This window comes from Oreochromis niloticus, linkage group LG14 (genome assembly GCF_001858045.2).
Source record: "Oreochromis niloticus isolate F11D_XX linkage group LG14, O_niloticus_UMD_NMBU, whole genome shotgun sequence".
NCBI classification, from domain to species: Eukaryota; Metazoa; Chordata; class Actinopteri; order Cichliformes; family Cichlidae; genus Oreochromis; species Oreochromis niloticus.
This window is the reverse complement of record NC_031979.2, coordinates 28,551,233-28,575,202: the sequence shown is the minus strand read 5'-3', so window position 1 is coordinate 28,575,202 and position 23,970 is coordinate 28,551,233. Positions and strand designations below refer to the sequence as shown.

At 40.2% G+C, this 23,970-nt stretch overlaps 2 protein-coding genes and 1 long non-coding RNA gene across 4 annotated transcripts; 2 read left to right on the top strand and 1 right to left on the bottom strand.

The window, feature by feature from the left end:
- Nucleotides 1-5,248: 5,248 nt before the first annotated feature.
- LOC106096576 (uncharacterized) lies at nt 5,249-8,266 on the bottom strand. The gene is made up of 4 exons (XR_001222957.3): nt 7,912-8,266; nt 5,676-5,765; nt 5,393-5,562; nt 5,249-5,282 (listed from the first exon to the last, which is right to left on the bottom strand). It is a non-coding gene; the product is annotated as an uncharacterized LOC106096576 (long non-coding RNA).
- Nucleotides 8,267-11,996: 3,730 nt separating this feature from the next.
- LOC100692565 (odorant receptor 131-2-like) lies at nt 11,997-12,911 on the top strand. The gene has a single exon (XM_003455943.1). It carries the CDS (start codon nt 11,997-11,999, stop codon nt 12,909-12,911), a length of 915 nt encoding a protein of 304 aa, XP_003455991.1.
- A 7,525-nt stretch (nt 12,912-20,436) lies between these two features.
- On the top strand, nt 20,437-23,750 carry LOC109194642 (zinc finger CCHC domain-containing protein 12-like). 2 transcript variants are annotated; one of them, XM_019345350.2, is made up of 3 exons: nt 20,437-20,722; nt 20,849-20,924; nt 21,210-23,750. In XM_019345350.2, the coding sequence occupies exon 3, from the start codon at nt 22,051-22,053 to the stop codon at nt 23,710-23,712; it is 1,662 nt and encodes a 553-aa protein (XP_019200895.1). In that variant the 5' UTR covers nt 20,437-20,722; nt 20,849-20,924; nt 21,210-22,050; the 3' UTR covers nt 23,713-23,750. The 2 variants fall into 2 exon arrangements, with proteins under 2 accessions (XP_019200895.1, XP_019200894.1); XM_019345349.2 differs by having other exon boundaries at nt 20,437-20,924.
- Nucleotides 23,751-23,970: the final 220 nt, after the last annotated feature.

The following is a 23,970-nucleotide window of genomic DNA, read 5'->3' as shown; positions in this document are numbered from 1 at the left end:
CGCCCTTACTCCCAGCAAATGGGCGATAGAAAACCGATCGGTACCTATGCCACTCCCAATATGCACTGGCATGATGTCGGGCACCATGAGTACGAGCAAATTTTTATTTATTTTTTTTGCCAATTTCCACGATGCCGCCCCGTATCAAAAACCACTACTGGCCTCAACAGTCATCTACTCATTTTCACCCCAACCATTACTTCAGCGTTTAGCCGCTCAGCCATCAGCTTTGCTGTCAATACAGCCTCTATCGCAGCCTGTAGCTCAATCCTCAGTTCAGTCCTTAGCTCCAACCACCTACTAGGCCATCACCTTCACCCGCTTCTGCTGTGCTCTATGTCACTGCACCCCGTAAGGGACTGATTTTCTACCACCTCTTCTAAGCAGAGAGACAAACATATTAATAATGTAATGGCTCCTCAAAAGCTGGCTAGTTTAGAGACAATAACTCTCTCCAGGGCCTCCCCAGAGACGCCCTCAGTTGACTCTCAACCCCTGGAGGCTAAGAAGCCTGCTGAGGTCTGCACCCTGCTGTCGCTGCTTAAGCGGAGTCAGTGCTCTATGCAGCTCCAGCCTGCTTTGCGTGTGCCAGAGGACTCTGTGCCTGCTGGTTATGCCTGCTGGTTACGTCCCCACATGAAGGCTAGGCGAAGAAGGTCGGGGACAGTAACAATTGGATCCGGATTGGAATGAAAAGGACGCCAGGCAGAAGTGTTTAACACAAAATAAGTGTTTATTATAACCAATAAACCAATAACCATATAAACAGTATCAACAGAAAGAGGCAGCAACGCTGCTTTGACGATAAATCAGACAGGCCAACCCAAAGAAATGGTGGCCGCTTCAACTAAGAAAACAATTATAAGGATTCAACAGAAAAAGACAGCAACACTGCTATTAGCAATAAACCAATCCAAAGAAAAGGAGGCCGCTTCACCTACAAGAAACCACTGCCCAGTTGAAAGCTACTCACAAAATAGCCACGCACAGTGGGGCTGGTCACACACGCACAGCAGGCCTTTTCCACACCTAGGCCAGAATCACACACAGACCAGCGCAGAGGAAATCCACCAAAAGCCTCTCCCACCCGCATTGCTCTCCTCCAGCTTATATCACCACTGGAGGGTAATTGGTGGTAAAAGAGGGCAGATGAGCAGCAGGTGTGTCCTAAAAGAGAAGGCAGGGGCAGAGAGTAGTGATGTTCGATTCGTGAACAAATCGTTCAATACTCGAGAATCACTTTACTGACTCGTGAATCATGATTCACAAGCGCAACTGACTCACTGACTCATCCCTGTTGCTGTTAGCAAGCTAATTCCATTAGTAGAAATATATCTAGCTTATAATTAAAATTATGGGGAAAAAAACAACAGCCAGTTTCTTAACAAAAACATTTCTGCTCTGAACTGGAAGAAAAAACCCTGAGTAGAAGCTCACATCAAGACAATAGCTCCTCGGTTCACAGTAGCATTGCTCAGCTAGCATGCTAACAGCACATTTGAGGTACTCACCCCCTCCCTTGCAGGGCTGAATCATAGCATAAGCGAATCACTCAGGACTCACTAACCCCCTCCCTCCTGGCTCACAGCTCAAACGAATTGAACGAATCACTGACTCGCTCACCCCCTCCCTCCTGGCTCACAGCTTCTTCTTCTTCTTGGTTGGCAACCAATGTTAAGGCGCTGCCCCCTGGCTCACAGCTCAGTGGACATTTAGATGAGAAAATATATATTTGACACATTTAAGGAAAATACCAATAAAATAAAATAAAAATAAATGTTCCCTTTAAAAAAATTTTTTTTGCTCTTTTTTGCTCTAAAAAAATTGTTTTCTTTTACAATCATTCATCTTAGCAGTAGGATTTACATTAAAAGAGAAACAAATTAAGTTTGACTGAAAATATACATTTTTGCACTCTCTGGTCAACTGACTCAGTGACTCAAATGACTCAAGAAACCCGATTCACTTTGGTAAGTGACTCATTAAAACTCGATTCAGTAAAAAGAATCGAATTTACCATCACTAGAAGAGAGAGACAAGGGGAGGGGCAAGAAGGAAGGAGGAGGAGAGGGAGAGGACAACACCACGCCCACACACTCCCACAGCCTCACAGGATGCAACACCCCTGTTCTATTGAGTCACCATCACCTTCTGCGTGGCTGCCCCCCCTAACTGTTTCACCCTGGGATCCTGTGCTGTCAACCTCTGGGTCAGCCACCTGAACTCTAGTGTGTGTAAGGAACCTTTTGTGTGGACTCTTGGGGCTCTGTTTTGGTTCTGGTCCTCCTTGGGTCCTCCTTCACAACACCACATGACTGCTGCCGCAGCCGTGACACTTTCATTGTATCAACATGTTGACCTCTTTTCAAAAAGAATGCTTTTACATTTGCTCACTACCTCTTATTTTTGTCACATTACTGTCAGACAGTTTTTTGTTACTTATGAGTGATATCCTACTTTCAGATGTTAATTCCAAGTTTGATTGTGTCAGTTTTTGTGCTTGTGTATTTTATTGTCACACCAGTTACTCTAACAGCAATGACTCTGGTGATTTCCATCCTCTACATTGACAGTACACTGTTTATACGGTCTTTATATTAGACACTATACAGTTTTAATGAAGGTGGAATTCAGTCAGTGCATCTAAGCATCATCAGCTAAACCTCATATGAATCTCTGCTGCACTAGGTTGCACAGATGCAACCTAACTCTGAGCATGCAACCACAGCCACTGTGCAGCAGTTACACACTGTTCTTTACTTAAAATCCATCACAGCAAGCTAACCTGTGTATCCTGCAGTCATTGTGGTGTTGCGACAAACAACTAAAACAAAAACAAAAAGTAATTAATTATAGTTACTAGTTACTTCCTCAAAAAAGTAACTGAGTTAGTAACTGAGTTACAAGATTCTAAAAGTAATTAATTACTTGAAAAGTAACTTTTGCTTTACTGTAAAAAATGTTTAACTCTCTTGGGTCTAGGGTGTTATTGGCCATTTTAAATACTTTTGATTTGACCTCTACATTTCACTGTTAAAAACTATTTACTTTGCCTTGTTTGGTATCATTCTTTTCAGCACAACCTCACATGTCTGAATTTAGAGTTATGTTTTCAGTTTGACATATGTATTAACACAACTGATCTAAAATCAGACAAAAAAACGTAAAATCTGAGTAGAAAAAGTTATATTTTTTACTGTAACAACCACAAACAGGTTTATTGAATCATATTTCATAAATTTAAATGCAAATATAAATTGTCATATAAACTATTTACATAACAATCAGGTGTTCTGCATTTAATAAGATGCCACACAAATTATTTGTGCCACTCCAAAAAAAATAATTTCTGTCCACTATAAAGGAGCACATCACAAGCCTGATACCTAGAGACAGCAGTCACCTCATTGTTCTGACACACAACACAAAACTACCCAGATAGCAAACATCCATTGAAACAATGTTAAATCAATATCAGGCAATTCTATTAAATCAACGTTGAAATCTGATATTGTTTTAACGTCACTTTTGCACCCTCTGTTAATGTTGAAACAACGTCAGATTTTGATAATGAATCATTGTTGAATGCAACATTAAACGTCAAATTTTCAAACACTTTTAATGTTGAAACAATGTTAGAGTTTGATATTGAATCACTGTTGAACTCTGATGTTGATTTTCCATCACTTTTGCACCCGTGGTTTCTATTGAAACAACAGTAAAATCTTGACTGAAAATCTACAGTTCTCTATAGGTATTTTAAGCGATATTAAACTATTGCAAGTTACCATCAATACTTAAACCTCTGAAACAGATAATTGTACTTATTCCACAAATCGGACACCCTTTATGTGATAAACATTATCTGACAATGTATTATGTCTATAATAATATCCTGAAAATATAAAGTGTCGGACCTCATGTAAGTCAAATTAAACAACATAAAAAAAGACAATAGACATGTTTGCATCAATTGCAAAATAATTCATTACACGAAAAAGTTTCCTTGTTACATGTCTTCCCATATGGAAAAGATATATATAAATCTTATAAGGTTTGTATCCGTCTTGTGTGAAACTTGTATGAAAGGGAAAAATACTCCCTAAAACAATATATGAAAGTAAAAAGAAGAAGTGGACACTTTCATGAGTAAATCATATAAGACTTATATGATTCACTATATGAAGCAAGCTAAAGCTGATGCAAATCTTCTATAAGTTTTTCCTATTTCTTTTCCATATGAGCTTGTTTCACGTCACTGTTTGTAATTTACTCTGGGATGGGGATGGATGTCGGTTGTCCTGTGCCACCCATACGATCTGGAGCATATCTGAGCCATTTCTGTACTGTTCAGCAGGGAGAAAGTCTCTAAAGTACTAGGCTGATTAACATGAAAGTCACCAGGAGGAAATCAGCAAACTGCCGCTTCATTTTGATTCCCAAAGAGCTATTAGCTGAACATTTGACATGTCTTAGCATGGTGTGCCATGTGTCCTTACAAAAAAGGACACATGGGGTCCTTGGGTTGTACAAACTGTACACCCCCAGGACAAAAGAAGCCAAAGACCTAAAACTCTATCTCCAGAGTAACAGGAAGTAAAAATCTTGTTATTAAGAAAGACAAAGAAATCTAACAAAGACCTGACACAGGAAATGGCAAACGCACCCAGCACATCAATTGATCCCTTTATTGTTCACTTTAGGCTCATAAAACAACCATAAACAGCAAAACTTACCAAATATGCATCTGCACAGCGCTGTCTCTTTAAATGCCCTCTTTTGCTTTGTCTGGTCCTTGTTTTTTCTCCCCGCCCAGTTGAGTACAGTGGCCAGTTCGTTTGTAATGGCATAAGCCAGTATACGACGGACTCGCACCTCCAGTGTGGTCCCTCCAATCAACGAAAAGCGTCTCACCTATCAAGACATTTTAAGAGATCGAATTAGCGTGTCTTATGTCTGAAATGTGTATGCAAGTGCTTGTGTGTTGACATCATGAAATTGATGACAGAGACATAACATTTAGTTTTCCCAAAATTTTATGTAAGGCCACATCTGTGTCAAAGAACAATTACAAGAAAAATAATGGCTTGTGATAAATAAGCAGTGTGATGCGAAAAACTACTATATCCATAAGTGATGGCTTCACATTCTGCATTCAGGTTTGAGTTTGAATTGCTGTAAGTTTTTCCCTTTCACATATAAAAGTTAACCCAATGTAAAGTGTTAAAATCCAAGATTTTAGTACTTGCCTAGCAATAGTGGCCTCACAGACTGTCTGGAATCTAAAAAAAAAAAAATCAAAATAACATGATATTCAACAGTATAAATTGGTGCTTTGAAGAGATGAGTACAATGACAGTTTGAGGCAGCGTAATAATTTTGTAAAGCATACCATCGATACCGAAGGCATTAAAAGCAGACTCTACAGGCCGGGGAGATCGCATAGCCGTGTCAGTTTGTGTGTTGGGCCGGAGCTACCGGCGAAAGGTGCCGGTAGCTGGGCGGGGCACTATGACGGTTGCTATCAGTGCGCAGGGGGGGCAGACTGCAGAGTGGTGGGGTCTGTTTAGAAAAAGATTTTTTTTTTTAATATTTAAGATTAGTGACAACTTGTCTACAAAGGTTCTTTGTCTCACACACAGATATATACACAGGTCTAGACAGTATATTATTACCTGGTATTTTCACTCGAGGGGCCTGGGGAAACCTTTTTTTTTGGAGGCTGTTCATCTTCAGAGTTGGTACAATTGTATACGGGATTTGGTCTGAAGAAATGAAATTAAAAACAGTCAGAACTAATTGTAAATGTTCTTTTGGCGTACTTTTTCCTTAAGTTACAGAAACCTGTAAAGAAGAACATTATTTAAACAAAGAAAATATTTGCTGGTAATATTATGGAGCTTTGTTATGCCAAGACTGCTGTTCAGCTGCCACACTCTAAAGCATCCAATTCTGGATGACGGTATACTGGTAGTAAGACTCCTTCTGACAAAACTTTAGGAAAATAATAAATGTGTCACCATCAACTTTCAAAATGTTACGGATTAAAGCAATGTCATCTACTACCTGCACACAGTTATCCCCATCCCCTAAAGGCAGGATGTACTTTTCTGTCACTACTTTTTTGTATTGTTCTGAATGCTGTATTTAAGCCACAAGTGGCCCATCATAATGCTGATGCATTAATTTTTGTGCTTTTCTTGATGGTGATGGCTTTGTAAAGGCAAGTGAGGCTTTCGCAAGAGATGTTTAATCTGATCTAAGTAATTTTCATAGGGGAAAGCAGCGATGTAATCTAAAGGCCCAAAGAGTCGATATTCTTCTGACAGGTGTGTCAGCTGGTGTATGTTGTATGTGATTTCATGCCTACTATACAATTCACTGAAGTGACAAATAAATGACACCAGGAATTCGTTGGCACAATCGACCATTTCATTTGACAGACAAGGAAATAACAGCAGATGCATTGCTACTGAAAACAACATAAAGTTATCATAGAACTCAACTGGTATGCTATTCCTAAGCACTACGGGCCCTGTGTACAACATAAAATTTTGCAACTCTGTTGCTTTCCATCTATCTATTTCTGACAATTCCCTTGGTTTGCGGTTAAACTCATTTGGTGTATAAGGCCCCAGACCTTTCAGCTTTTCAGAAATTTCACCTACTGTCCGACTGGACAGCCTAGTTGCAAGTACTTTGCCCTTGACCCACAAGTATATGAGTTATCTTGTCACTTCTAGACAACAAAAATGCATATAATCCAAGGGAAACATTGTAATCATCTTAACCATACCGGCTAAAGGAGACAATGTGTGATTCAAGTGGTGGTCTTCATCAATCGTCAACTGAAAATCAGCATCAGTTCTAAGCTTTGCATTAACTTCAGGAAACGTCATTTTGTTCTTCCATTCTCCTACTTGAACACATTTGTCACAACCAGAATAACCATTATGAGCCTTTATGTTTTTAATGAAAGCTCTTGCAGGTGTATCACGCACAAATGAACACACCTTAACTGTTATCTGGCAGCTATTATAAATAATGCCATACTTCAAAATGTGGCTTAGGTCCTTAACAAATGGGTCCAAGTACTCGACTACACTTTTTGGCTTACCAAGACCACAGTAGAGACCAACAAGGAATGGTGATTTGGTGTAGTCAACATTTGCAATCGCCAGAATTGTCCAGAACTGAAGTTTACTGCTTTGGCAGGCAAGATCAAGGATTTTAGCCGTGAGACCAACCCTTTAGCCAGACCAAAATGGTGGTTTTCCCCACCATCCATTTTCATTGTCCTTATTTGACCTTGTGTCCTGAGAACTGTCCTGGCATCTTTAGGTAGGTCTGGGTGAAACACACGCAAAATTCCCAAGAGTGCTGTTATTGCCACCAACGAGACTGAAAATGTGGAAGCCCAGTATCTTAAACTTGTTATTAAGAACTCAGTAATTGGCGCTTCAGCACCAGCTTTAGTATCACTATTATCTGAATCAAAAGGTGATGCACGGCAGTCAGAGCTCCCAAACCTAAAGTCACAGTCATTGTCCTTGTCCGGTGATACAGAGTTCTCACATACTTCTGAAATCTGCTCATAGTCCCCTGTAACTTCTGGCCTGTCTATGTCTGGGTGACAACAGTGGGACACACCAAACTCCACTGCCACCCGCGGTCGCTTAACTTCAACCTGTGCTACAGCATTGTCACTTTGGATATTTTGTTCGCCAACCATCTCTTCAAAGTATCTCTGACTCTGTGGCCTCAACCATTGACCTTAATTTACGCATCCTTGACCAGCGTGATGCCATTGTCAGTGTATATCAGAATAAAGAAAAGGGTGATATATTTGAAAATAGCCAAATAAGTAAATGGTTAAACACTAAGAATAATTTAAGGATGTGAGTGTCTTACCTGTTTATTGAATGGATGGTAATTTACAAATCTGATCTGAAAAGAGAAATAAAAAAGAGCACAATGTCAATAAAAAGAGGAAAAACATGATAGTCAAGATACACTTCAAGTAGGCGACATATTCATTTTTCAAGTCACAAACGGATAGAGCGACAGTGTGGGTTCACGGTGGGCGAGGCGACTGCAAGGCTAACGGTGCGTATACACCGAACGTGATAAACGCGACCAGAGCATCAGGTTTACATGTAAAGTCAATGGAGGAGCGCGATGAAGCGCGACTGGGGGTCCCGCGAAAATTCAGAAGCAGATTTGCGTCGCGAAAATGCGTCAGTCGCACAAGCAAGTAGCACGACTGACGCGTTTGAAGCATGAATAAAAATAAGCGCGGCAGTTTGTGTGGTGCATTTTGTGCATTCGCGCATATCGCGTCTACCGCTCTAGTTGGAAAAATCTGAACTCCAGCTTCAAGTCGTGCCGCGACAACCAATCAGGAGCCTGGTGATGTGATGGTCTGACCTAGTTCAAAGGGGCAGGTCCAGCCAAAGCTCCTTCTCTTCCAGCTCTTTTTATTCCTGTCTCTCTGTAAATAGTTATATTTTATATATTTATGTTTAATGTTTTTCTGTTTGAGAATTGTAATATTATTTCAAATACATTTTTGAAATGACTACTGTCTCAGTTCTACTACACAGCAAATATTAGCACACAACTTGACAAATGTAGAATTTATTTCATATTATACTAATGAAAAAATATACTACCATATAGGAACATAGTGAAGACCAATTATTTAAGAGAATAAAGAGAGGTTAGTTTATTTTGGAGGCAAGCTCTATTTATTAAGAAAATGTAAAAAAGGCAGGAACGCTCTTTAGAGGTTTGTGGGTGGCTCTTAAAAGAGCCGTGGTGGGGAAGTCACTGGGACTTCAAATAGGCTATTCTTTTGGCTGCCAAGACACTGCTCCCTCCGCTGAGAAGTGGGCCATGAACTTCTCCTTCACCAGGACAGCCTCTCTGGAGTTGGCTGCTACACAACCCAGGCCTTGCAACGGCCAGAATTAAACCAGGTCTAAATAAAACAAAATAAGGACTTTATAAGATAGACCTTCTGAGTATCACTTCAAAGATTACCAACAGTGGTCCTCATACCACAGTTTGATATCAGCAAACACCGAGAGCATAAATTAATATGACACCACAGCCATGCTATCAGTGCAAACATTGATAACATAGCATAAATCGAATTAAATCAGGACTTGATGAGACCTTTCGAGTATCACTAGAAATATTATAAACAGTCGTCTCCATACCACAGTTTGCTATCAGTAAACACCGATGAATTGGGTTGAAAGATCTATCGCTTTATCACCTATTCAGGTTGTAAATCATGTTTTTAAAAAGTAACTAAGTAACTAAGTAATTAATTACTTTTGAAAATAAGTAATTAGTAAAGTAACGGGATTACTTTTGGGGGGAAGTAATCAGTAATTAGTAACTGATTACTTTTTTCAAGTAACTTGACCAACACTGGTCTTTATACAGTTTAAGAATAATCAAAGGCAGAAAAATAACATACAAGAAATTTGCGTGTATTTCTTATTTCCCTATTTATAGTCATTTATTTCGATCATGTAAACAATATACAGGTACATTTAGCAAAGAAAAGATAAGAGAGAAAAAAATACTATACAAAACAAAATTGATACATTTCAAGATTGCTTCTGTTTTGATTCAGTTACATAGCGAAAGGGAGAGGGAAGAAATACACACGTTTAACCCCACCCCTTTGCCATAAGTTATCAGTCAATATTAAGTCAGCTTCCTTACTGATATAATCTGTAATAAAAATAGCAAACAGATTTCTGATATAATATAGATATCACATCATGAAATGTTCTCACAATCACTTAATTTCAACATTTTCCCTTTCTTTATAATTCAAGAAGATCATATCTTTCTAACTCTTTTTGAACTGCTTTATGTTGTTTCAATTGAATATTCAAACTGTTCCACAGTTTCACTCCATGCACAGAAACACAAAAGCTTTTTCTGGTAGTATGTACCTTCATTATTTTGAAGTAACAAAAACCCCTTAAATTATAACTTACTTATTTCAAAACAAACAAACAAAAAAAACACACACACACACTCTGAATATTACCTGGCAGTTCCTTATATTTGGCTTTGAATAGAATTTTTGCTGTTTGGAATTTCACTAGATCAGCAAATTTCAATATTTCAGATTGCAGGAATAGGGAGTTTGTATGATCCCTATAACCTGTATTTTGGATGATTCGAACTGCTTTTTTTAAAGAGTAAAAAGTGAATGTAATGTAGTTTTATAGTTATTGCCCCAGACCTCTGCACAATAGTGTAAGTATGGTGAAACCAGTGAACAGTAGAGAATATGAAGTGATGTCCCGTCTAATACCTGCTTTGCCTTGTTTAGGATTGCAATGCTTCTTGATACTTTGGAATGAATATATCTGACGTGAGCTCTCCAGTTAAGTTTTTCATCTATTATTACCCCTAGAAATGTATTTTTACTGACTCTTTCAACATCAACACCGTTTATCTGAATCTTAGCATTTGTATTTAAAATACCATTTCCAAATAACATAATTTTAGTTTTATTCAAATTTAATGACAATTTGTTTTTATCAAGCCAGAAATTCACTTTACTTATTTCATTAGTCATATCATCCGATAAATGCTGCAGATCATTTATCTGAAGATGTTTGTATCGTCACCAAAGAGAACCATTTTTAATACTTTGAACACTTTACAAATGTCATTAATATATAAGTTGAAGAATTTTGGGCCCAAAATTGACTCTTGTGGTACACCACAAGCAATGTCCATACATTAGGAGAAACCATCATTTAATTTCACAAGCTGCTTCCTGTCACTTAAATAACTTAGGACCCAATCTAAAGCTACCCTTCTGACACCACAACGTTCCAGTTTTCTTATTACTATATCGTGATCTATAGTGTCAAATGTATTGGTCAAGTCTATAAATAACCCTGCCACATAACGCTTTTTGTCTATGGAATTTGTGATGTATTCTATTGAATCTAATAGTGCCAATAATGTTGATCTGCTTGATCTGAACCTTTACTGACTCTCTGTTAGTAGTTTATGTTTATCTATAAATTTTTCCAGTCGGTTCTTAAACAGTTTTTCAAGAATTTTTGAGAATTGATGTAGTAAAGAGACAGGCCTGTAGTTTGTGAAATGGTGTTTGTTGCCAGATTTGTACAGAGGTATAACTTTTGCTATTTTCATTCTGTCTGGAAATAGACCAGTTTGAAATGATAAATTACAGATGTGTGTAAAGGGTTTCATAATAGCCTCAATGAGTCTTTTAACCACTATCATTTCAATATCATTACAATCCAAAGATTTCAGATTTTTTACATTATTTGACAATTTCACAAACTTCATTTTCATCAAGGACTGTGAGAAATATAAATTGCGGATTTCTGTCTATCAGTGTATTCAGTTTTTCATGTGCTTTCCCAGGATCAGTGATTGTTCTTGCTAAATTTGGTCCAGGCGTTACACAGAAAAGGTAAAATTAAAAAGGTTAAAAGAGACAATGCCGAGGAAAGAAAGAAAGGACACACACTACATCCCATTATTTAAAATAATGGGATGTAGTCTTACTTGTTGCACTAACTACAGAATTGATTACCTTGTCACCAAACAAAAACTTTTCAATTCTTTCAGATCTGTTATGTTGAGTTTACTAAAAAGTCTCCTGAGTATACCATCAATTACCTATTTAGAGGCATCTATACTAAGGAGAATAGGTGCTAAGGGAAGATGACAACACAGTAGAAAGAAGTTTCATGTGTTATTGTTATTCTTAGTTGCTGTAAGCTCCAAACTAATGATGGACAGTCAATTTTTCAGAAAACTGCAGTAAATGCAGCAGAAGACGTTTGGCTCTCGAACAGAATGGAAGGTTTCTCCACTGGATTTGATTTTGAGTTTTGATTTTTATTAAAAGGAAAATCTTACATTTATTAACAAAACTTTAATGAACTCTTAGAAGTACTTCAAACATATGTTTGTTCTCTATGGTAGGTAACAACTCAGTGAATGATGTTTTTTTGCAGCAACCAGTCAATGACCGGGTCATTATTGTACAGATCCTGGTAATAATTTTCCTTTGCATTAACATGTTGCTCATTGTGATCTTTGTTAAAAAGGAATGTTTTCACACATCTGCACGTTACATCTTATTTTTTGTAACACTGCTGTCAGACAGTGTTTTGTTATTGGTGTCGGATGTTTTGCTTATATTGACCAATTTTGAATTTACAATGCCAGTGTGGTTGTGTATAGCTATCTCTGGTGTTGTGTTTCTTTACTTCATTGTCACACCAGTTACTCTGACAGCAATGACTCTGGAGCGCTATGTGGCCATTTGTATGCCCCTGCGTCATGGACAACTGTGCTCCACACGCAGCACTATGTACTGTATCCTGATCATTCATCTTCTCAGCTCTGGCCCTTGCATAATTATTCTGTCCATGTTCTTTGCTTCTGCCTCACTTAACTTCTACAAGCAATCCATGATATGTAGTGTAGAGGCATTTACTCTTTACAGATGGCAGGATCATGTTCGATCAGCTGTGTATCAATTTTATTTCTTGATTATGGGCACCACTATTGCATACTCATATGTTCAAATAATGAAAGTGGCCAAAGCTGCATCAGGAGAGAAAAAGAAGTTGACACATAAAGGACGCAAAACAGTGATCCTTCATGCTTTCCAGTTGTTGCTCTGTCTCATTCAGCTGTGGCGCCCATTCATTGAAACTCCACTACTTCAGATTGATTTCAGTTTATTTCGAAATGTCAGATTTTTTAACTACATTATGTTTAATATTGCTCCAAGGTGCCTGAGTCCTCTGATCTATGGCCTCAGGGATAGAAAAATTTCTCTTGTACTGAAAAGTCTTATGCCTACTTCATCCTGTTCAAAATAAACATAATTTGAGTTACATCAGAAATATAAATGCTGCCCTTCATATTTTATTAAACCATACAGGAATAGTTTCAAGAATAATTAATAATTAAATAACAAGAATAATTTCATGTAAATAATGATGAATTTTAATTTATTAGTAGTTTTGCAATTTCTCCTTTCTGTATATGTTCTGTGATGCCATATTGTTATGCATAAAAAAGCTGCAAATTATACAAAACTATAAAATGAGACATTAAAATAAAAACAAACGTTAAGAGTTTATGATGTTTTTTTAAATTATAAAGTATTCACTTATTCTAGGGTATCTACACATAGAGAAAAGTTTTTCTTGATATGAGATGGTTCACTTCCTCAGAATTCAATCAATACAGATGCACAAATGATATATAACAACATATACAACTTTATTTTATTGCTGTTATGTGAATGGGGAGCAACAATGGATGATGGAATAATTAATATTTTGAAAAACATCTTTGCACTGATAATCCACTGATAAGAATCACTGTAACAAAAATATAAATGATTCGATAACTTATCTGATATTTAACAATTCAATAAATTGTAAGTATTATTAATGATGATGATACTATTACTACTACTAATAATAATAATAAATTCTTTAATAACTGTTTTTTTAGAAAAAAACAATTTCCCCCTATTTTTTCAGCATTTAACAGAATTTGATAAGAGATCCATTACTGGAGCCACTGTCGAAAAAATGTAATTGAACCAGTAAAAATATAACTATGAGATCAACAGCCCTTGCATTTTTTCACTCTTTTCCCAGATCTATATTTATTTTAGTGTTAGATAACTGTCTTCTGAAGTCCATTGTTTTCTACAGCTTCAACCACACAAAAACAGTTTCCTGCTGCCTTGAGCAAAGCACAACACAAAGGTGCTGATTTGCATGTTCTGCAAAGTTTAACACAGTTAGCACAGTGTACATATATTCCAGCGACCAAGAGAAATGCAGAATTTCAGGGAGCAGCCACCTATAGTACTCGTGAAGAGCGGCTGCCAAAGGAGATTTTATTTTTTGCACCTAATGTTCTTCTCCATACTCTAGAATGGCAACATAATTTTCCACCTTCTGGATCTCTTATTAGTCACAGACAACTTCCTCTTGTCTAACGCCATCAAAAGTTTCTGTGCGTCTTCCACATGCAACTGGGTCATGTGACTGTTTGTAGTCACTGAGATGGATGCCTGCTGTGCTCTTAGAAACACACAGGCTTTTTCTTGTTTCTAGCAACTTTTAGAGGTTAGAGGTTACAGTACCAGCTAAAGCACCCCCTCCCCAACAAAATTCAGTGTGATGCCAAATGCACCTTATTTCACATTTTAATTTTAAGTTAAATTAAAATGATGTCAAGAATTAAAAAATACATTAAAAAATGTTGCCTCAGTTGCTCACACATTTTGATTGCATTGATCTGGTCGCATTCATAACATTTGCATTTATATAGTCTCTCACCAGCCTGCCAGCACGAAAACACGAGAAGATAAAACTTTTGTATATATGCAATGGATATACTATTGTATATATTTCATAGAATAATAGCTTCCAGAGGAATTTAGTTGTATGAATACATTTAGGTTTTGTTTTCAGCATGACATCACCTTTAAAGGCATTACCAGTGTCCCGACTCTGAAGCAAGACCCAAAAGAAAAAAGAAAATAATTTTCTACTGACTTTATTATCACTTACTACTGATGAGACTTCAAGTCAATTCCTAGTCTGTTTGTATATCAAACCCATTTGCACACACTTGCACTACAGTCAGCTGATTTCAGTTAGCCAAGAACACAGGGCGATGTTAAACCTTACTGAATGCCAACAGCAGCCCAGCAGCCAGACCCTGAACTTCAACAGGCAACAAAAGTAGTGATGAGTAGTCATTACATTTTTACAACACTTTTTTACAGCACAAAACTCCTGTTTTAGTTTTTTGTTCTGCAGGACCTAACTGGGAATTAATGGGTTCATGATTTACATGTGGGACCCAGTAAACTAGAATATAAAAGCTTTCTCCTTTCTGCAGTCACACATCCAAGTACTTCCCACTAATGACCTGCAAACACATTCTCTTTATTTAATTTTTTTTTTTCCATTAGACTCCTTTTCTAAGTTAGCAACTCAACGGGTCTCTAAAGCCTCTGAGTCAGTTAATACACATTGTTGTTCCATTTGTTCTATTTCTTAGATCCAGGCTCCAGACTTCCAGAGATCCCCAGTGCGCAAGAGTCCAAGGAAGACCAACGGAGGGGCAACTGTGCCACCCTCCCAGAAAGAGCTGAGGAGAGCCCCAGACGAGGGGGTCACCCAGCAGCCACGGAGCAGAAGCCAGAGGGGGTTGCAGTGACATGCCCGTGAGCTCCGCCGGCAGCCAGCTGTGCCAGAGTGGACTGAGCCCCAGGCCCAGAGGCCGAGGGCACCCCACCCCCCGAAGGGGCCCACCAAGAGAGAGCCGGTGCATACCTGAGCGCCCAGCCCCAGACACCAAGAACCACCAACGCACCAATGTCTGAGGGCATCAGCCACCAGTAGGGAGAGTGTTGAGGGGAGATAGCCCTCCATACCTTGAAGGGCCTGAGATGTCCCTAGAGAGGTGGCGTCTAATACTTGACCTGACATATAGACACAGACAAACAGGCACACATAGATACGAACATCCATTCCCACCCCCATGCACACATATGCAAAAACTCAGCACTCACCCAACGTGGGAACAGACATAAATAGACACTGTACACACAATCACACTCCCCAAATGTACTCTATACCCCAGGTCCAGGTACCCTCAGTTTGAGTTAGTCTGAGTTTCAATCGGAGCTTAGAATTTGCCCCTCAGGGTGCAATTTTGTGCATCTTGGATCAATTGGGATGGATCATTTGTTATGTCTAAGGTAAGGAGAGGACCCAAATGCTGAACTCTTGAAAAGACAGTGTGTTTATTTACAGTAAAAATGAAAGAAAAATAAATGTGCAAGCTCTGGCACTGTGGCTCCCAAGGTCATTCCTCCTGAATCCCTCCTTGTGCGAGTGTGCGTGGCGTGTATCATGATAACAACAAACTTCAATCCCCAGCTGTGGCTCCACTCCCATGAAATACTTCGCTCCTGACTCCTGGTAAAAACAAATCCAAAAAGACAAGTGATGACTTGGTTACTCTTCGGTAACGATGTTTACAAAAGCAAGCCATGGCCATACTACTGAGTAGAACTCAAGTGTCCAGCATCGACTGAAGCTCTGGGACAGGAAGGGATGTCACTAAAGACTGTAATCAGCTACATGTGGCAGCAGCGGATGAGCAGCAATGTGGCAAGCTCCAGTGCAGCAATACTTCCGGGGTGAACGGCACTTGGCACTCAAACTTCCGGGTCCCAAATGTCCCGTAACAAAACATAAACACAGGGAGTGCAGGGTGTCACAGTGCTGGGTTGTGCGACCCAGTGTTTTGAGTTTCTTTGTGTAGCCCGGATGGGAATTTAGAAGTAGGTACTCAGAATTCCCATGAACTTAAATGCCACAGTGACATAATCTAAGGAGCTTGGAAAGAAAAGCGTCTGGACTTCTTTAAGTTGCTTGAAGACGTTTCACCTCTCATCCGAGAAGCTTCTTCAGTTCAGAAGTCCAGACGCTTTTCTTTTCAAGCTCCTTAGACTACGATGACCTGGATGACTGAGAACCCTCACAGACACGGTGACGTAAGGTGTTCACAGTTAATTTCATGTGATGTAAACGTAACCTGAATGTAATTTGCCCTGTAATATGTCTATGTTGCAAAGTAAATATAGGTAATTAGAGCAACAAAACTATGATGTTAATCATAAAGTATTTAATGGTATGTAACTCTGGAGGGAGTAGAAATAATGTTCAGAGTTCGAAATTTCTTGAGAGCTGTGAAGGTAGCATAGAACGGACCATATGTATCTGTTGTGATGGGGGAGGAGGAGAGGAGAACAGCACGGAGAGATGCACGAGGATTAGCTGAACACAAGAGAGTGAGTCAGTTTTTACTGAGGTTTACTAGCAAAAACAGTGTGTGAGTAGAAAGTAACAGTGTGAAAGCTTCGCAACAGAGTGTGGGTGAAGTAACTTTTCCCGATGCTTGCACTACCGTGGGAGACTGTGTTTTCCAGCTATGACCGCTGAAAAGGTCATAGCTGGGAAAGCGGAGAGAGGATTCCGTTTAAGACGTATAAGAACAGCAACCTACCGAGCAACTGAACTGTAAGTCAGACTGGTTGTGCTTTTGCCAGGGAGAAGAGGATGTTTCGCCATCGTCCAGCGGGAGCAACAAACAGACCTGCAACAACTGTGAATGTGAGTGTGTGTGGGGCCAATGTGTGAATATTTAGTCTATTCATATAACATGTTTCAGATGATGTATTTGTGAGATAACCACAGAGAGGGGACAACTTGAGTTCGAGTCATTTAATATAATTTCAAATGACTTATTCCCTTTAAAAGGTATTTTGCGTTTGCTTAAGTTACTGTGACATTATTTTGAGTTAAAAGGGTGTGTTGTACATTACTTTTCCTGCCCTTATGTTCAGTAAACGTTCCGTTTGTGTTAAAGAGTTGTCTGTGGTAGTTTCTTTTACTACTGGTTAATTCTAACCTGCAGGCAAGGGGTTTACTGTTAGTTTCCCTGATTCCTGTCTACACTAGAACCATTTGTGGTATCTGGGCTGTAACAAACCTAACACCCCACCTAGGGGGTCGAAACTGAGTTAAGTGGGTTTAGACTCAGTATAATGTGTGGGCTGATACATTTGTATTTTGTTATTATTCTATGTTCTAGTTTAATTTTAGCTTATCTAGTTAATTTCTATCATGCTTAGGTTGCTGTGTAGTTCATTGTTTATTAGATTCCCCTTGTGTCTTCACCCCTGTGTTTATGTCTCCCTCTACCTTCATTTGTTTCATGTGTGCGTGTCTTATGTTGTTTAGCTTGTGTTGTCATGTCTGCATCCTGTGTTTTCTGTTGTATTTTGAAGAGGTCTGGTGTCCCATGTTCATTGTATTTAGTTTCACTTCCCATGTGGCGTCATTATGTTCATTCTAGTCAGCTGTTTCCTCATGTGTTTCCTCTTCCCCTGATCGCCTCCTTGTGTGTCTGTGTGTTTTCATTCTGTCTTTGTCAGGTTGTCTGTGTTTCCACCCTCCATATCTCATAGGTACCATTGTCTTCATAGTTATTATCACTGATTCATAGTTATCACAGTTTAGTCACGGTTATCTTCATTAGTTTCTCCTTACCGTATTTTCACGACCATAAGACGCACTGTACTAAAAGGCGCAGTCTCAGTTATGTGTGCCATTACTGTATTTAACACACACATAAGGCGCACTGGATTACAGGGCGCATACAAGTACCGTATGCGTATTTAAAAATAAAGCGGGAGCAAACCTGAGTTCGGTACCTTACTCAGATTTCTATTACCGGTAATCGTCATCATCAACAACACACAAGCATACAAGTGTGCATATTTAAAAATAAAGCGGGAGCAAACCTGAGTTCGGTACCTTACTCACATTTCTATTACCAGTAATCGTCATCATCAACAACACACAAGCATACAAGTGTGCATATTTAAAAATAAAGCAGGAGCAAAACAAAGTTTGGTACTCACATTTTTATCATCAATCAAACCCATCGAAGTCCTCATCCTCTGTGTCTGAACTGAACAGCTGCGCTAAATCTCCATCAAACATGCCAGGTTCACTTTCTTCACTGTCAGAGTCACTTTTTACAACAGTAAAAGAAGACTTTTCATACCCCGTTGTGCGTATCGCTACCGTGCTAGTCCCCTTCTTCTCCACAGTGTGACTCACCGGGATGTTAAAAGTGAGCGGGACCTCGTCCATGTTTGTGATGTGGCTGGGCTGGATGTTTTTGTCGCCGATGTGTTTGCTGCAGTAGGAGCGGAAGATGGCCAGCTTTTCCTTATACCGGTAATCCGCTGGAAGTTGCTGCGCTACCGTAGTCCTGGTCCGGATGGAAAAATGGCACCGTTTCATAAAACGAAAGCACCAAGACGGGCCTCCTTGGAAATGTTCAATGTTCATCTCTTCAGCTAGTGAAACTGCTTTTAGCCGAATGGTGACCGTCGAAACGCTTCTCCCGCTCGTTCTTTGCTCGATGATCCACCGCTCGAGTCTTTCCTCCAACTCGGGCCACCTCGCCTTATGTCCGCGGAAACTCAGCTGCGTTTTCTTGACCTGCCGGAGCTTGTTTTCTAGCTTCCTCCATTTGCGAACCATCGATTCGTTAATCTTAAATTCTCTCGCCGCTGCTCGATTTCCATGTTCCTCCGCGTAGCTGATGGCCTTCAGTTTAAACTGTGCTTCGTAAGCGTGTCTCTTTGCCATTTTCAGGGTTGTTAAAACAACGATGTCCTGCATAACGCACATACCTGTTCTTTTATACAGCTATGTGCAATAAAGTCAACGCCCACACTTCACCCTTTAGCGTTCTCATGGTGTTCTCTACTACGTCCTCATTACAACACACAGGGCGCACTGCGCTATAGGGCGCGCCGTACTTTTTGAAGAAAATCTAAGACTTTTAAGTGCGCCTTATGGTCGTGAAAATACGGTAGTTAGTTTGGGTTTCAGTCTAGGTTTTTTGTCTTGTTTTTTCACTCTGGCACTGCTCTGTCCACCGGATCAGATATATTGAGCACCTTTACGTGTGAGATCTGTCAAGGAGCTGGTCAGGTCCGAAAAGCCTGGTATGAACCAAAGGTAATAACCAGCCAGCCTCAAGAACCGACTCACATGTTTTTTGGTCTTGGGGTGCGACCAGGATGTGACGGCTGCAGTATTATCCATCTGTGGATGCACCTGCCAGGCTCCCAAGCGGTACCCCAAATACTGTACCTCCCTCCGTCCAACCCCATACTTCTTCGGGTTGGCCATGAGCCCCACCTGCCTCAGGGATTCCAGGACTGCGGCTGCCTGCTGCACATGTTCCGCCCAGTTGTCATTGTGGATGATAATGTCATCCAAATAAGCGGCAGCATGCACCATGCACCATGCGGACGCAGCACCCGGTCTTTCAGGTGCTGGAAAGTGACAGGGGCAAGGAATAATCCGTACGGAGTGGAGAAGACTATTTTTTCCCTTAGACTCTGCAGACAAGGGCATCTGCTAGCAGCTCTTGGTTAAATCCAGTGTTGTGAAAAAGCGAGCAGTGACTAACCAGTACAGGAGCTTGTGACAATTCATTGTGACACTTCATCAAACTGTGGCACTTTTTTCACCTTGCAATAGTTGACACAGAATCGTGTTTTCACCACAAGAACTGTGTGACTCTTCTATCACTCCCATTTTCAGCACAAAGGGTCCTTGCCATTTGGTGAGTAACTTTGACCTAGAAGAAGGGAGTAATACAAGCACTTTGTCTCCCGGTAAGAGTTGCCTGAGCCTAACCCCACAGTTGTACAGGCACTACTGACGTTGCTAGATCAGCAGTAGGTGTGATGATTGAAAATAGGTGCGCGTGTAACCCATATTTAAGGATGGCTTGGATAAAATATACCAAAATGAAAAAAGGACCATTAATCTTAGCAGTACACTCTGTTTATAGTGAATAAGCCATAGGTGCAGCAGTTAAAGAGTTAACTGCTCTGGTGTAGGCGTGTGTTGCTCTAAGCCAATGAGCTGCTGAAATGTGGTGCAGGGTCCCGCCTGCCATCTCCGTCTGAGAGAGCACAGGCTTTTCCTTCTCTCTCTCGCGAATCCTCCATGAGCACGCTAGCAAGGAAAAAGACACGGCGATTCACTGAAACGAGGTATGGAAAAAAAATAATATAAACGGGAGAGTTAGCACTCGCTGCTTATGAACGATCGTTTTATCGTATGTGTACTGCTAAGACAAGTAACTAGCTGGTTCCTTTTACATTGTTTGGTCGACGAAGGTCGGGAGTTAGAGACGACGCCATTTCATCATTCCTGCGCCATCTCGCGCTGCTCCGCCTTTCTTTTCTGAGATCGGTGAGCTAAGTATTTTAATAGTTCATTGCTTATCTGCACTTTTCATGAGTTCTTTGCAAGCAAAATGTTCCAGTGTTTATTGGATAATTGTTTAAAAATATTTTGTGGAAAACTTTATTCAATCTACTGAAAAACAGCATTTGAAGCAAATGCACAGTGTGTGCTTTACTGTTTATTTTCAATTTGTAACATGGGTAACGTTGCAAATAATACATTTTAGGTGATAGGACTTTGAACTGTGATTATATGAGAACTTAATGTGTCCTATGACACTGTCGTTGACAGGTCAGGTTTTTTTTGTTTCCCTTTGTATCTTCCTTTTGATGCATTGCAACGGATCCGGTAATCGATGGCGAGCCAACCCCGTTGATGGACCAATTGACTTTGTTCTGTGCTGCACAGCAGAGTGTGGTAGGCCAGTTGCAACAAAACAAAAACACACCACGCCACTTTGAACTTGCTGTTCCCTTTCTTCACACACATCCCCCTGGACTTACGGACGGTTTATTTTAAGGACTTTTCACGGACTCTATACATCCCACGAACAGGAAGGGAAGTGGGTGTGGGCGGTTGGATACATGTTTCCAGCTTAATGGTTGTTGTACTTTATTAACAAAGTCTATGAAGATACAACCAAGTGTTGTTATTTGGATTTTGCTAATTGATATTGTGGTTCATTTTGGAAGTGAACTTTGTACATTTAGAAGGGTGCACCCAGGTAAGTTTTCTTTTTGTAAAGTGATTACTGTGATTGTGCCACAGGGTTGTCACTGAGGAAAATACTGGTACCAAAAACAGAGACTTTTATTTGTAATGTTTTGTATGTTTGTCATATTTTCTTTCTTTTGTTTCTCGATGAGTAAAAATACAAAGCTGGCATTTTCAAAACTCACAGTTGCCTGAGTCTCATTCAGTTTGCCTCTCCTGTACGTAGCCGAACCTACTGGTCCAGAGCAGTGAGCTCTTTTGCATCAAATTTGGGTGAAGTACCTTTTGGTCTTAGAGTATTTGAGGCACATGAGTGTTACAGTTGGCGAGCCAGCCAGGAGTTATTGTGAAACTGCATGAGACTCATCTTATTAAATATTACAACAATAAGAAACAATCAAAACTGAAGTCTGTTAAAATGGACATAGTACTTAAAGAGGCAATTAAAATCCCTAACTCAGTAATCATAAAAGGGCTTACCAACAGTGACCTTGATGAAGAAGTAGCTATTTACCTGGGGAAACACGGTTCAGTTAACCGTCACATCCGCATAGATGATCCGCATTCTCAGTTTCACAGGCAGATGATAGCTGAGTTCAATCATGCCAGTGCAATGGACACTTTAAACCCCCTTTTGCCACATACTATCCAAAGCTCTGCTCAGCCTGAAATCACATTTGAAATCAGGAGTTTAGCTGAGGTGTATGCAGCAAATGCAAGGGATGTCACCAGAGCATACATGAAACAACTGTCTGAAATGGCTAACCTGAGTGGACACTCACTAGAGGATATGCTCAAAGAGGGGCTAGCTAATTTAAACGCGCCTCCTCTATCCTCTCAGCCTACAGTTTCTCCCCCTGCTAACAGAGGTGAGACAAGCTCGTATGTACAGGGTGACCATTCCTCCGATCAACCTGCTGTTGATTCTTCACAGTCTAAGGATCCGACTCCAACCTTAAACCAAAACCTGATCGATCTTAACTTGCCGACACAGTTCTATCCCACACTTGAGCTTAATCCGCCAAGTGTCCAGCGGGTAGTAGTTGAACATGTAGTGCGCAGTAGTGAAATCTCTTCACACTCGCCCATGCCAAGTAGGTTTAGAGCCTTCTCTGGGCGCATCCCCCGCCCAAACAATGAAGCAGATTACGATACATGGCGCACAAGTATTGAAGTCCTCATAAATGACCCAGCCGTTTCTGACTTGAACTGCACACAAAGAATACTTGACAGCCTTCTGTCGCCTGCTACAGACATCACAAAGCATTTAGGCCCAGATGCTAAACCCCCTGAGTACCTGAAAGTACTGGACTCTGCGTTTGGAGCTGTCGAAGATGGTGATGAGCTTTATGCAAGATTTATGAACACGCTTCAGAATGAAGGAGAAAGACCATCAGCCTATTTGCAAAGGTTACATGTTTGTCTGACAAAAGCTATGCGGCGCGGGGGTGTCAGTGTGTCAGATTTTGACAAGCAATTGTTAAAGCAATTCCTTCGTGGCTGTTGGGAGGACAGTCTCATCAGTGACCTCCAGCTAGGACAAAGGAAAGAGAGTCCACCTTCGTTTTCTGAGTTACTCTTGCTTTTACGCACGGAAGAAGACAAGCAAGCTTCAAAAGTCAGCCGTATGAGACAACATCTTGGTCAGAGCAAACCTGGCCCTAACAATCCAAAGCACCGGGCCATGTCAAATGTACAAACCATAAGTAGCAGTGAATCAGACTTTGATGTGTTAAAGAAACAGATAGCTGATTTGAGTGCACAACTTAACAGTTGGAAAATGGAAAGTCAAAACCAAAATCAGCCCAAGCAGTCAAAGTCAAAGTGCCAAACAATTAATGCCAAAGTTGAGGCCTGCCCCATGAAAAAGAAGGTTTCAGCCACACAGAGCCTTGCTAAAACCAATCCAAAACCGCGCCCTTGGTACTGCTTTTACTGTGGTGAGGACGGTCACATTGCCTCATCGTGTGAAAACGAACCAAATCCGTCCTTAGTTGCCACAAAGAAGAAACAGCTGAAAGAAAGACAATCCAGTTGGGAAGCTTCAACTAGGGCCAGTGATGAGCCACGTTTAAACTAATCCCAGCCTCCAGTGTGGGACAAGTGGGGGCTGCGGGAGACAACTCTCGTCCCAAACCACAAAGGGCCTTTTTAAAGGAAACTCAGTCAAAAGCGCAGTCTGTAAGCCTTCCAAGGGGTTTGGTTGGAACCAGAACTTCTGCTACTGTCATTATTGCTGGCAAAGAAACAAACTGTCTTTTAGACACAGGGTCACAAGTGACAACAGTACCTCAGAGTTTTTACGAGCAACACCTCTCAGACTTACCTATAAACCCAC